General features: G+C 44.7%; 1 protein-coding gene across 1 annotated transcript in view; it reads left to right on the top strand.

Annotated features, from left to right (window-relative positions):
- Nucleotides 6,056–14,316, top strand: part of EIF2AK3 (eukaryotic translation initiation factor 2 alpha kinase 3) — a 39,340-nt gene continuing 31,079 nt past the window's right edge. The window contains exons 1-2 of the mRNA XM_021394682.1: nucleotides 6,056–6,422; nucleotides 11,631–11,760. Of these exons, the coding sequence (XP_021250357.1) occupies nucleotides 6,175–6,422; nucleotides 11,631–11,760 (378 nt within the window). The 5' untranslated portion in view covers nucleotides 6,056–6,174. The remainder of the gene's footprint in view (nucleotides 6,423–11,630; nucleotides 11,761–14,316) is intronic.

Raw genomic sequence — 14,316 nt, 5'->3', positions numbered from 1 at the left:
TGAAAGTGTTCCTGAGGAAATACCATGGGTGCAGATCAACCTTCAAATGCATCTACAGCAGCATATTCAAACCAGGCAGCCGAGTTAAGACCACGCACAGGCATCTCAGTAAAAAAAAAAAAAATAATAATAACCTTCTCTAGGCTGTAGTCCCACTGAGGCTGATGGGAGTTGCAGGTACAAGGTCAGACCACAATGAGCAGAGAACGATCCTTTTTTTATTTGCACAACAGTTGTTGCTGCTGTTGACTTTTTTTAAATTCAATGCATGACTGACTTGTTTTGTTGCCAACCTCTCCAATTCTGCTGTGATTTTTAAAGGCTAGAAACATTTCCTTTTGTTTCCCCTGGGCAGGCATACCAGTCTTTGGACAATGGGGTGTTCTTTCAACAAAGACTCTATTATCATTACCCAGGCTTATCTGAGCGAGTTAAGGCCTTACCTTTCTGTACAGAGCAGGTGACTTGCTATTAAGAGCATGTGACTGCTGCAGGGTAGTCTGGAGATTTCTGTTATCTGGCAACGAACTTTCCTGCAAGCTACACATTAAAAGTGCAAATACACACACGTAGTGAGATATATATTTCAGAAAGAATCATTACTGTGTTCTTCCACACTGTGTTAATGTTATAACCGAACAAGGTGACTGGTTTGGGTAGTATTCTTTTCAGTATCCTAAAAGTTTGATTTTTGCCTGAAATGAGAACGTTGCTGGAGATTTTACACTGACTCGGCAAACCCACTGATACATGTGGGTTTCTCTCAAATCCCATTTTGGGCTGAAACATACCCTGCGGTGTGTGTGTGTGCCTGGAGGAACACAGACATTTCCACTGCCAAATAATCATAGAATCATAGAATTAGCTAGGTTGGAAAAGACCTACAAGATCATCCAGTCCAACCATCCACCTACCACCAATAACCCCACTAAACCATGTCTCTCAATGCTATATCTAAATGTTTCTTGAACACCCCCAGGGACAGTGACCCAACAACCTCCCTGGGCAGCCCATTCCAGTGCCTGACCACTCTTTCAGAAAAGTAGGATTTCCTAATGTCCAGCCTAAATCTCCCCTGGCACAACTTGAGGCCATTCCCCTTTGTCCTGTCACTAGTTACAAGAGAGAAGAGGCTGACCCCCAGCTCACTACAACCTCCCTTCAGGTAGTTATAGAGAGTGATAAGGTCTCAGCTGAGCATCGACCAATACCCCCAGGTCCGTTTCCTCTACACAGTCTTCCAGCCACTCTGCCCCAAGCCTGTACTGTTGCCTTGGGGCAACGTTGCGTTGGGGTTGTTGCGGCCAAAGTGCAGGACCCAGCACTTGGTCTTGTTGAACCTCATCCCATTGGCTTCAGCCCAGAGATCCAGATCTCTCTGTAGGGCCTCTCTACCACCAGGCAGATCGACACTTCCTGCCAGCTCAGTGTCATCTGCAAACTTACTGAGGATGCTCTCAATGTCCTCATCCAGATCATCAATAATGATATTGAAGAGAACAGGCCCCAGCACCGACCCCTGGGCAACACCACTTGTGACCGGTTGCCAGCTGGATTTAACTCCATTCACCACCACTCTCTGGGCCCGGCCCTCCAGCCAGCTCCTTACCCAGCACAGTGTACCTGTCCAAGCCACTGGCTGCCAGCTTCTCCAGGAGAATACTGTGGGAGACAGTGTCAAAGGCTTTGCTGAAGTCTAGGTAGACCACATCAACAGCCTTTCCCTCATCCACCAGGCGGGTCACTTGATCATAGAAGGAGATCAGGTTGGTCAAGCAGGACCTGCCCTTCACAAACCCATGCTGGCTGGGCCTGATCCCCCAGCTGTCCTGCAAACGCCACGTGATCTCCCTCAGGACAATCTGCTCCATAACCTTCCCTGGCACTGAGGTCAGGTTGACAGGCCTGTAGTTCCCCGGATCCTCCTTACGACCCTTCTTGTAGATGGGAGTCACACTGGCAAGTCTCCAGTCTTCTGGGACCTCTCCAGTTGACCAGGAACGCCGATAGATGATGGAAAGTGGCTTGGCTATCTCCTCCGCCAGCTCCCTCAGTACTCTCGGGTGGATCTCGTCCAGCACCATGGACTTGTGGCAGTCCAGGCGGAGTAATGCTGCTTTCTGTGATCATTTTATCTGAATTGGCCAGTGAGTTACAGATCAGTGAACACGAGAAAATATTCTTTCCCAGAATATTTCATGTATGGTATGCTGAGAATTGCTTATGCACAAAAAGAGAGCATAAGACCTTTTAGAAATGGATTTCCCTTACGTTGAGTGACAACCAGCTCTATCTGCAAATGGCTCAAAGTCATTTTGTACAAGCCTGTGTTTGTCCCTTGTCAAAGCCTCTCTGGGAGCCAACTCTCATCTCTGCTTCAGTACAGAGGGAGATACTTGAACCTGCTTTGATTGAACAGACGTTTTCCTTGTCAAACAGGATGTTAACACCAGCAAAATGACACAGTGAAGAGCAGAGAAGCATGGACTACCAGGCTAGGAGAGCAGCTGCATGATTCCAAGCACTGAATCCTGCCTCTGAGGCTGAAATTACATGTTAGGAAATTACACAGTAGCTGAGATAACAGCTTGCTGTTGACAAAAAGGGAAGATTCTGCTCTTTACTCCCTTCACCTGCCATGCACTCATGTCATATACCCATGTCCTGGGTATACAGATTGCACTGGCTCTGGCATGCTTCTGACCTTGTGCTGAACTGATTCACCTTGCCATGAAGGCAACAAGGGCAGTTTCTCACCAGGTAGGTGAGGTTGAACTGGCTCAGCCAAACTTAACGCATAACAGCTCTGAACTGGAATGTTATAACTGGCTTAAGCTGCTCTGGCTAAGCACTGTCCCCAAAAAGAAACGTTCCCACCCTCCAGTCTATCCCTTGACAAGTTTTCCTGCTACTTCCACATGTTGGCAGGAAGCTGGTTTTTTTCTGAGCAATAAAACAACTAAAAGTCACTTTTCCTGACCTTATGCCTGTACAAGGAAGGCAGCGAAAGCAACCAGTTGGCAGTGGGAAGGCTGTGGCAGACTAAGCCTTGCTTAAAGCTGCTGCAAAATACATACCAACATGAGTGAAATCCTAGTGAAGGCACAGCAGCCTCTGAGTGTCAGGTTAGCTGTGTGTCTTGTGCATTTGATAAATGGCATTTAACAGCCAAAAAAAAAGACAGCAAGACCTATGAAGGTGAAACTTCATACCAAGGTGAAGACCTATGAAGGTGAAACTTCAACCAACACACAAGAGAAACCATGTGGTAGACTGGGCATTTTAAAGCACATCTAGCTCATCTTTCCAGAGAAACTCCTATTCTGGTTGGCAGTAGCTCTCCAAGCGTGTTCCTCCAGTTACATGCCAGCAACTACATTCTTCATACCTAATTATTTTATCCTGCGACCTCCAGTTTGGTGGCATTAGTTCTGGGTAACACCAACTTCACTTCTCATCTCGGGTTTGACCTGGTGCTTGAGTCTATTCTGCTTATGAAAAGATATCACCAGAAGTGGTGATTCACAAATATATGCATCTGTTTGAGGCTCTAAGTTTTTCTGGGAGAAATGACAGGCTATATGCTATCACGCTGCAGACTACTAATGGCCCTTGGTGCAGGGCAGCCACGAGGTGGCATGCTGAGCTTTCACTGCTGTACCTCGATGCTCTGAGAGCAAGTTAATCAAGAAAAGCAGGCAGTTCTTAAGTGGAGTTAGGTAAAACGTCATTCCTATTAACATCCATCCGCCCTGCAAGTGCAGGCTTTGATTTCCAGATAAACGGCTGGTTGGATTTTAAGTTATTGTCATATGATTGAAATAGATCTCTTATGTCACTCAGACAAAACAGCATGTGAGTCATGCTTTGCAAAAAGCAGGAAGTTTGGGTTTGTTGACACAAGTGTTTAACACAGACAAAATTATGCTGCTGTATTAAGGATTTCTGAATACGATTATCAGTGTAGTAGAGAAATACATTTCCAAAACAGAAAAGTAATAGCTTTCAGATTGTTATTCCTTATGCTGCAGTGGTAAAGGGGAATCTAGTAGAAAAGACTCACTTGTAAGCTATTGGAGCCCCTCAGAACAAAAGGCAGCAATGGGCAGAATGCTGATCTGAGACGGGGGTTGGGAAGAAATACAAGACAATGAGTTAATACACGTGGGTGTGGTAGGGACACTTGCACAAGGCTGTTACTGCCTTAAGTGTAATATACCTTCAAGAACCAGCACAAAGGTAAAAGTGCTGGCTTAGTGAAGTATGGAGATATCCTGCAACTTGCAGTGTGTTACTGAGTAGTTGCTTCTAAGCAGCTGGAATAACTACTGGGAAAGGAAATCAGTTACTGCAAAAAGCATGGCACAATGCTAAGATTTGGCGTACAGTCTATAAAGGAGTTTACAAATGACAATTAGAAGCTCGTCAAAAAAAGAAAAAAAGTTCACTTGAGTGGCCAAGGAACCACAATTGCAAAATCAAGAAAGAAAATACCTTGGCCGTTCCAGTTTTATTAGCAGGCTGGAGATAAATAGCCAAAATGGAGGAAATAAGAAGTGTTGCTATAAATGAGAAGTGATGGTAAGCAGAGCAGTTATTGGAAGTGAAGCACATCAACGGAAATCCATAGCTGGCAAGGCTGTGCATAGCAGAAATCCCAGAAAACTCTCATACAGGCCCATTACAAGACAAACATGATTAAAATGTCAATAATGATGCAGAGGCGTTCATTGAACATTTATGATCTACGTTTGTGAAGAAGCAGGAGGGTATGTGGGTGAATTACTTAACAGCAATGTGGTGAATTTCAGTCCATTAGTAACCAGTGAAGCTCCCCTGTCTTCTAGAGATAACTGCGGCCTGGGAGCTGGAAAAGAGCTGGCTGCTGGGATCCTTTGTATTCCTCCTCAGTAAGCCTAGAAAGGCTTTAGACTCCTAGAAAGGAGATTCTAGAAAGTGACAGGAGTGCCAGGACAGCACGTGCCTTCAGAAAGGGCAGCTGTGTGATATACAGCGAATGTGGAGGTAAGAACTCTTACTGGCCAAGTACCAACAAATGGTGCGTGACTCAGTTATAAAGCAATGAGCGATCCTTTTCAAATATTTTGTGCTTAGAACAGCATGACACATTAATGAAAAAGCAGTGTAATACAACATCAGCTAGGCATCTATTAAACACTGGCCACACAGGTGTTCTTTAGAACTGGTTATATATCCATGAACACGGACACTCCTAATGGGATCCCTCCAGGACCAGTGCTATCAATATCCTCATCAGCCATTTGGAGGGAAACATAAAATCAGTCCTAATGCAATTTGCAGACAACATCCGCATTGACGAGGGGGTACAGCCAGGATGACGAGGTTTGTTGTGCAGAACACATTCAACTGCGCCCAGATAACGGGCTGCATCATCAGGCAGCCGAATGCCCTTCGAGGGGGGACTGGGGAGCAGACTCTGAGGGAAGCAGCTGCTCCCACCGCGCCCCTTCCCCTCGAAAACAAGCTGCCTGGCTGGAGAAAGTACTTGAGGTAATATAAAGGGGACAGAGGCCGGCAGTTACGGGCACCTCACGCAGCCCGTCTCTTCAAGGAGCCTTTTCCTCATGCAGAGCGCGGGAGCAGCGCCCCCGCCCTCCATTCCACCCGGCGAGTCCGTCCCGCTCACGCGGAGCCCTCCCCGCCCCGTACGCCGAGTTGCGCGCGCCGCTGTCCCCGCCCAGCCGACACGGTAAAAGAGCCACGTCTCCAGCCCGGCGGAGGGCCGGCCGGGAAGAGGCGGGGCCGCGCACCCCGGCTCTCCAGTCAGCAACACATGTGGCGCGCCGCCTCCACCAATCAGCGAGCAGCTCGGTGAATCATGCGCTTTCGATTGGCCGCCCGTTGACAGGGAGGGGAGAGAGCGGCGTGAATCCGATTGGCCCGGCGGCTCTGTTGACAAACACCCCTTCCTCCCTCCCTTTCCCTCATCTCCGCCAATGGGAGAGAAGCGGCGAGCGGAGTGACGTGCCGGCGGGCCAATGGGCTCGCTCCTCGCCGTGAGGGGCCGGGCGGCGGCGGCGGCGGTGCCGGTACGTGGCGAGCGGGCGGGGCGCCGGGCGCCCATTCCGCAGCGGCGTTTGCGGCGTTGGCAGCGTTCATGCCCTAACGGCTGCCTTGAGGCGGGGCCCCTCCATGCGGGGCCCGCGGTGCCGCAGCGCTCTGGCCGCCCTCACGGTTCTCGTCTTGTTGGGAACGGCGGCGGGCGCTGAGGAAGCTCCGCAGGGCGATGCCGCGGCGGTGGAGGCCGCTTTTGGGCTGGGGGCGGCTGCCGCCGCTCTGCCGGCCGGTTCCGCCGATGTGACAGTGGAGGACGACGTGACCGCCTCGCCGCTCGGCGAGCAGGAGGCGGAGGGCAGCGGGGAGGCCCGGAGCGGCGGCAGGTGGGCCCGGAGCTGTGTGAGGGGGGCCGGGCTGGGGTGAGGAGACCGGGGCTGAGGGCAGCGCGGCCTGGTCCTGCCCTGGGGACCCGCTCTCCCGTTTATCTCGTTGCCTCTCCTTGTGGGTTGGGAGAGAGGGGAGGTGCGCGGGACAGGTTGCCGAGCCGCAAACTTTCGGAGTGCCGCGCGGGGAAAGGGAACGCTTCGTAACCACAGGCGGCAAAAAGCTGCGGCGGAGGGGTGGTTTTAATGAATGACTCAAGCGTGGCAGCGTTACTGGGCTGTTCGCCGTCTGTTTGGGAATTGGCTGAGAGCAGATGAGGTGATAAACCACAGAGACAGTCAAAGGAAGAAGGGCATGACTTAATGCTTCCTATACTTGAGAACCCGTTCTAAAAATGAAAAGCCTAGAGCTTTCTGTTGGCATGCCCGAGCATGAAACTGGCTGGTAACTTTGCATCCTGGTTTGTGTGAAGCGAATCTATTTGCCTGTTAGCATCAGGATCATCCATTTGTAGATTGAGCCATCAAAATCCTGGCTAGTTTGCTACAGCTCTGCTGTACCCGATTTTTAATATGACCGTAATTTATTTAGCCCCAGAGAGTACTTAGAAATAATTTTTCTGTTTTATGTCTATAGAGTTAAATGGAGGTGCACTAAGGGTATTCGATCTGACAATTTAAGTCTGAGATTAAATGTAGGGATTCTCTCATTGATCAGCACATCAGAATAGATTTGCTATTGTCAAATGATGGGGCCGTAATATTTGCCCGCATTTCTTAATCTTTTTCATCTGTTTTTGTGAGATGTCCACTCCCCTCAGCTAATTGTTCTTCAGCTACAAAATATCTCTGTAATGCATCAAGGAGTCAGTACAGGCTGGAAAACAAAACAAAACAAAACAAAAACCTGCTCTAAACTCTTTTCCCTGTAGTCAAATAAATGCAACTGTGGTTTTGAGGAATTTCTCTTTCCTAGAATAAAGGAAATAACGATGATTGGTGGATTAGCATGCTCTTGCTTACAGACATGCAGGTTTGAAGTTGGAGTAGACGTTCAGAGTTTGACAAATAGCTGTACTTGTCATGCCCCAAACGGCTTTTGAGTCCAAAATTAGGATTGTGTTTTTTTCCAACTGAAGCAATGATAGCAGTAAATATTGTACCTAAGCAATGATACGTTCTGCTTTCTTCTACTAACAAAAATAACTCATGTGACTGGATGCAGTACTTTTGTACAGCGTATGGACAGGCCAAATCAGTGTTCCTCTGTCCTGTTGACATCTTCCCTTTATGGTTTGGCCCCTTTCTTCTGTTTGCATGTAAATCAGACCTCGCTCTGTGAAGTAGAGCGGAGCTGGCTTCAGGCCATCCGCTCTCAAAAACTGCTGTGTTCTTTATGGGATGTAGCTAGTGGTTATGAGTCCTGGGAGTGGCCTTTTATGAATGTTTGACGAAGTCCTTAATAGTTGCTTGCATAGTTTTGAGAAGGAACATTGTAACTGTGCTTCAATAACAAGTCAGTGAAAGAGGAGAGGAAATGGTTAAGAAAACAGATTTTCTGTTAACTAGAGACTGCTTCTGGATGTGGTGTGTTTGAGGGGGAAGTATGTTCAGATGTTTCTTCGTATTGGAAAGTGAAATCTGACTATATAGTGTTAGCATAGTCTGGCTGCTGCATTTAGATATCTTTGTATGCCCTATTGTACTGCTCTTTTGCCTTAGTCCTTTTGCTGGCCACCTGTAAGGACCCAGGAGGGATCTTCTCCTCCCTCATGACCTGGTTCATAATGTGCTCTGGAGCACTAGCTAGAAACAAGGTGGAAGCTGATGAGTGTCTTTTTACTGATGTTTGTTTATCAGGGGGCTGGTTGATGTGTGCTGGAATCAAGAATGCTGTTATTTCAGGTTGGATATTAGTAAAAAAAAACTCTTCTCAGAAAGAGTGGTGATGCATTGACACAGGCTGCCCAGGGAGGGGGTGAGGTCACCAAGAACTGTGGAGATGTGGCACTGAGGGACATGGATAATGGTATGGTGGGGTTGGGTTGGGGTTGGGCTGGATGATCTTAGAGGTCTTTTCCAAAGTTAATAATTCTCTAATTCTATTTCAACTTCATGTCAGTGACTGAATACTCTAACTACAACCAGTAACAGCTTGCAAAAAGTTGAATAAAACCCAGTCTTTTTAACCCAGAATAAAATTTCATTTTCTTAACCATATGCTACTGATGTAAGTATTTGGCATTATATGCTATGGTAAGCCTAAGATAGCACAGTGGGGTGACAGAAAGGAAGTGGCTTACCTGTTTTTAAACTCTGAGCAAAGCAGTCTCTTGCAGTAGCCACCTAAATTGATTTTGTCAGACTGTTAATCTACTGCTTGATCAGAACACCTGACAGTTGGGAAAAATCTTTTTTTTCTTGTCACCACTTCGTGCTTTCAGTACTCAAAGCAAGAAGCAATGGAATCTCATAGAGAAAGGAGATAAACTTAGAAAATCTGGCAGTGAGAATGTGTAACACAAACATCAGTGTAGACGGGGCACGTGTAGGCAAATTAGAAATACTAAACCAATTAGAGTTCAAGTGACAGGATTTAAACTCACTGGAGTTGATCAGAGATGGAGAGAATAGGCATTTAGATTTTAATTTATAGAAAAATGCAGTAACAAACTAAAGATTTTATTAGAAGAGCTCAGAATCTTTAGCATTGTTTTTGTGACATGCAGGAATGCTGTTGAAAAGCAAGGTGAAGATGGGACCAGAAACGTGACTGTTTCATGTAAAGTGGGTCACTCATTAAAAAAGCAACAAGAAACACATATTTTTCTTGCACCCAGATAAATTCTTTGGTTAGCCAAGTGCAAGATTTGGAGTGAGAGACAGAGATGGGTTGGTCCTGGTCCTGTCTCATCGCAGTGTTTGTTCAGCAGGTGGAGTTTGGGAAACAAAGTCCATTTTCCAACTGCTAGCTGATGGAGCTAATGAAGAGTGCTGCAGCACCTCAAAAGTGTTGGGGGCTTTAGGGTGCATGGTAGCCATTGATTGAACTAGTTTAATAAAAAAGTGTGTGCTGTTGGTACAGAACTTCCCTCTGAAGGCATGTTTTTTTTTAATTTTTCACTTTTAATGGGCTGAACTTAAAACTTAGGTGCGGTTACATTATGATTTATCTGAGATCATGATCATGGAATCATAGAATGGATTGGGTTGGAAGGGACCTCAAGGATCATCAAGCTCCAACGCCCCTGCCACAGGCAGGGCCACCAAGCTCCATGTATAATACTAGACCAGGCTGCCCAATACCCCATCCAACCTGGCCCTGAACACCTCCAGGGATGGGGCATCCACAACCTCTCCAGGCAGCCTGTGCCAGCACCTCACCACTCACATAGAAAAGAACTTCCCCCTGATATCCATGATGTGGGTACAAGTTTGTCAACGGTTCAAAAACTGCCACGTTGGGTGGCAAGGCTTCAATAATGAGGGCCCTTGGGGGAAGGCCAATACTTGCATCTGGTGAGGAAAGATCAAATGAAAAGGCACAAAGGCATAAAATATTCCTTACTTAAGGTTAATGGAAGCAGGAAGAATTAGATACATCAGGTGGGAAGGAGACATATCGCCCTGTGATGTTAGAATCTGTTCTACCTGCCGAGATTATCTCCACTCCACCTATGTTTCTACCTTTTCATTCATAACCAACTTCTCAGCTGGACCAACATAAAATTTAAATAGATCCGCTTGGAATGATATCTTAATGCAATGCTAGAGGGCTCCAGATGAATTGTTTTACCAGAAAACAATCAGATTCTGTTCAATGTGTGTCCAAGGCCCTTAATGCGTGAGCACTTGTTCACAGTGTGTGAGAATAGTCTCCTGCAGTCTGGTTTATTATTAACCCAATCTTGATTTCTGCATAGTTGGAATAAATTCGTGTACTCAGTTTATAAAAACACATGCGTTCCACTGCTCAAATATTTGCACATCTGACACTTTTCTTAAACCAAGAAGCTTATGGAAGAACGTGTTGCTTGACCGCCTTTGGAAGTAAGGGCTGCAGTGTTATTTTTGCTGCAGGTTGAAGATGCATTTAGTTGTTCCTATACTTACCTGTGTGAGCATTTCCACCCCCTCCTGCCCCCTCCCACCCACGTTCCTACTGGCCTATCAGGCCTATTTGCACAGTTCCTCGTTCTCATTGAAACCAATGTCTATAAAAGTCCTACTGGGTCACTAAATCCTGCCGCCCTCAGTGCATGCTGTCTGTAAAGAGATCAGACTCTACTCCCACTGCCTTTGAAAGTCGGTGAGCTTGCAGCAAGCCAAAACTGCCTACACATCCCTGGCTTCTTCTGATCAGAGCACAAGTTTCAAGGAAATAAAAAGACGCTTCAGAAATGCTTTGTCAGTGTTTTAGCTGTGGTCATTCACTACCTGTGAATTGTGTTGATGTGTATGTATTCGGGTTGTTTTTAATTAATGCTTGAACTCTGGCCCAATCAGAATTGCTTGTTCTAATTGCACTACAGTGTAGGAGAATTGATAAGCTTCAGGCGCTGTAGAAACCAGCAGCTAGCTTGCTGTTGCCACGCATTTCCAGATAGGCTACTTAAAGCTTAAGTGGCATAAGTCAATTTGCTTGCTTTGTTGCCTGTAGTGGCTGCAGGTTTCTAGCATCATGTTTCCCTCTTGGGTGAGACTTCTTTGTTTTAAGACACTTAAATCTCCCCCAGAATTTCCATGTTTCATCCAGAAGCATTGAAAACTTAGTCATGGCTTAACTTTTTTTTATGCGTACTGGTTTACTTGATTTATTATTTCTGATTTTGTTTGATTTGAAAGGGCATGTTAAAGATCTCTGTGAAATTAATTGGATCTGTACAGATTACAGAAGTACTTTTAAAGAGGAAGATATCATCCAGTATTGTTGTGGTAACACATGCATGTGGGACCAGGAAATCAGCTGTCTCCCCTGGAGCTGAGCTCTGAGAGCATCTTACAGCATATAAATTAGTTTGATATCCAGCAACACGCTTATATTTTCTCTTCTTGTTGGTCAGGGTAGAACTGTCAAATTAAATGCTGTTTTGTGACACAAATCAACATGGTTTTATTCTTAATGCAGTGGGATTCCAGCTTTAGAAAACATCTAACTGATCAGCTACCTGTTGCTGGGATTTTGACTGCAGATGTTTCCACTTGCAGATCTCTAGTAATTATCAGCACCTTGGATGGACGAATTGCTGCACTGGATCCTGAGAACCGTGGGAGAAAACAGTGGGACCTGGATGTGGGATCAGGTTCTCTGGTGTCATCCAGCCTCAGTAAACCAGAGGTAAGGCTTGATCTCTCTCCTGACTGTCTTCTGAAACAGAATTGTCAGTAATAAATTGAATGCTGTTTCTTCCATATTTAATATCTGTTAAATAATGCAGCAAAACTAATACGGACAAAGTTTGACAGCTGGTCTCAAACTTCTTTTTGCAAGGCTTACGTCATGTTACTGTTTCAAACTTGAGTGGGTCCTTCTATTGGCAGAGTTGGTAACTATCAAACTAGATGATGTAACTGGGTTTGGGAATTGTGTGCTGTTGCTGACTGGAAACAAGTTACTTGAAATTTGAATGGAACAGAAAGATCATCTGCTTTGTATTACTAGAGTATGTTTTGGCAAGTACTGTCATTTTTTTTTTTCCCCTCAACAAAAGCAGAAGTCCTTGTGACTTAACAAATGAACAAAAGATTGTTTCTTATACCAGATAAGCAGGCTGCCTATGAAAAAGAATGTATTAGCAACGAAATAGGATGTATTAGCAATGAAATAGAGCACTGAAGGTCACCCTGAAGGACTTGGTGGGGAAAGGTTGCATCATTTCTTGCAGACGAGCTGTAACGAGGAAATTTATGGAGTTAAATTTCTTGTTTGGTGCCATTTCCTCCATCAGTAGTTGTATTTCCACTGGTTTTGAATTAAATTAAGCTAGAAATTAGAAGGGGTTTTCTTGCTTTTTTCTTCTTCCAACGTTGATGAAGTGATCTGTGAGTTGATACCGAGCTCTCCTAGAATTAGAAAGAGTAAATACACCACAATTTTGAAGTGGTTGGTGAAATGCATGGTCCTTTGCTGTCACGGGTAGTTGAAGTTGATAGCCAGTCCTATACCATACTTCTACATGATGAACAACAAAGAATGAAAGTTGGATAAGGGGTATTCAGACATCATGAGTGTGGTTGCTTGTGGTTCCTTGTTGGTCCACATGACCTCTGCTGAAAGATTTGGTTTGATGCTGTGGTAGTTGAAGGGTGAGAGCTAGTAATAAGCACTCAGACTGTTTGCAAAGGTGAGGTGAACACTGACCCATGCTCCCTTGTTTCTGAGAGACTGTTATTTGCAGAGGCAATCTTATGATACTTGTTCAGATACATTTTTTTGTGTTTATATTCTTTTGTAAAAGAAATACTGCGGAAAAGAAGAACTTTTTCAGCAATGTGTTCTGCAGCAGAATTGAAAAGAATATGAAGGCTATAATGAGCTCAGTAGAGAGGAAGGTGTCCAATAGGAACCGTCATCCTTCACAAATACTTTTTGTACTAGGAACTTTAAATACTGGCCTGTTACCAGTTGCTGTGAGCAGTTTCGGATTAGGAACAAAACTAGAACAACAAGAAGAAAACAAACATTTGAAATCTTTATGAAGAAAACCTTCGTTTCTCACTACGAACTAAGACGTGAGTCCAGGTTCAAGATATACAAAGATATGAAGAAGTCTAGCATGTATTACTGCATGAGTTTTCTTACAAATCTATATTTTTGTGACTAAACTGGTCAGAGTTCTGATCTTTTTATGATGTGATATGACTTTAGAAACTGAAGGTTGATGCCTGAACAGCAGAAATTGTACTTTGTTCATGCACTGTTTAGTTCATTTCTCTGGCTACTAGTTAGTTATGGGAATTACTAAATTACAGTTTGAGTGGTGTTATGTATATGAGATATGCTCAGATGGGCTTTCAAATTGTTGCATTTCTACATCTGTGGCCAAAGACATTGATGGCTTTTGGCAGTTAACATGCAGACCTTTAGGAGATAACTGATAAAATTGAAAGTAAGTGAAAGTTCATTCTGACCTTTTAGAAGCTGTTAAGAAATGTGAATGTGGGCCTTCTAGAAAAGCATTTGTTTAAGACACAAAGCTTACCAAAAACTTAACTAATGAACGTTCCACATGAGCTACACTAAAATATTTCAGTATTTAAACATCAGTATTCAGCTGAAAGATTTCATAGTGAATCTAGGGGCTACTTGGTGGAATAGTTGGCCTCATTAATGTTGTTGGGACATCTCTATTTTGGGTCAGTATATCAAATTCCCTAAGGTCTCAAAGTTTGTCCTCTCTCCAGTGTTTCTGTTCTGATTTGGGCATGTGGCATGTTTTATTCAGAGTAACTACTGAGGCTTTTTCTTCCTCTTCCAACATTTTGGAGGTAGAAAGTTCTCTCTGCTTGCAACCACAGTATTATTTTCTGCATGAAATAGTATGATTATGTACATTGTTTATCTGCTTCTTGCTAGAAATGGCAGGTGGCAAATTCCTTTTGCGTTACATTTGGAGTGTTATTGTGTTCCTTCAGAATGAGGAAAGTGTTTGTTGCTGTGTCTCGATTCTTTTTGACTTTCCTAAAACTTTCAGCTATTTTGGGTGAGAGCAGGATGAACTCCAAGTCCTGGTGCCAATGTATCAGATCCATTTCTAAATGTGTTTTAAGAAGAGACTTGAGGAATTCAAACTTTAATTGTTTAATAGAACTGCAGTTACTGCCTTTGCCTAATTGCAAAGTGTTAACTTGTCTATTTGGAGCTCATGTGTTAATTAGGAAAGCGAGAGAGTAA

Source organism: Numida meleagris, chromosome 4, assembly GCF_002078875.1.
Source record: "Numida meleagris isolate 19003 breed g44 Domestic line chromosome 4, NumMel1.0, whole genome shotgun sequence".
NCBI lineage: Eukaryota > Metazoa > Chordata > Aves > Galliformes > Numididae > Numida > Numida meleagris.
This window is presented reverse-complemented; position numbering and strand designations above follow the sequence as displayed.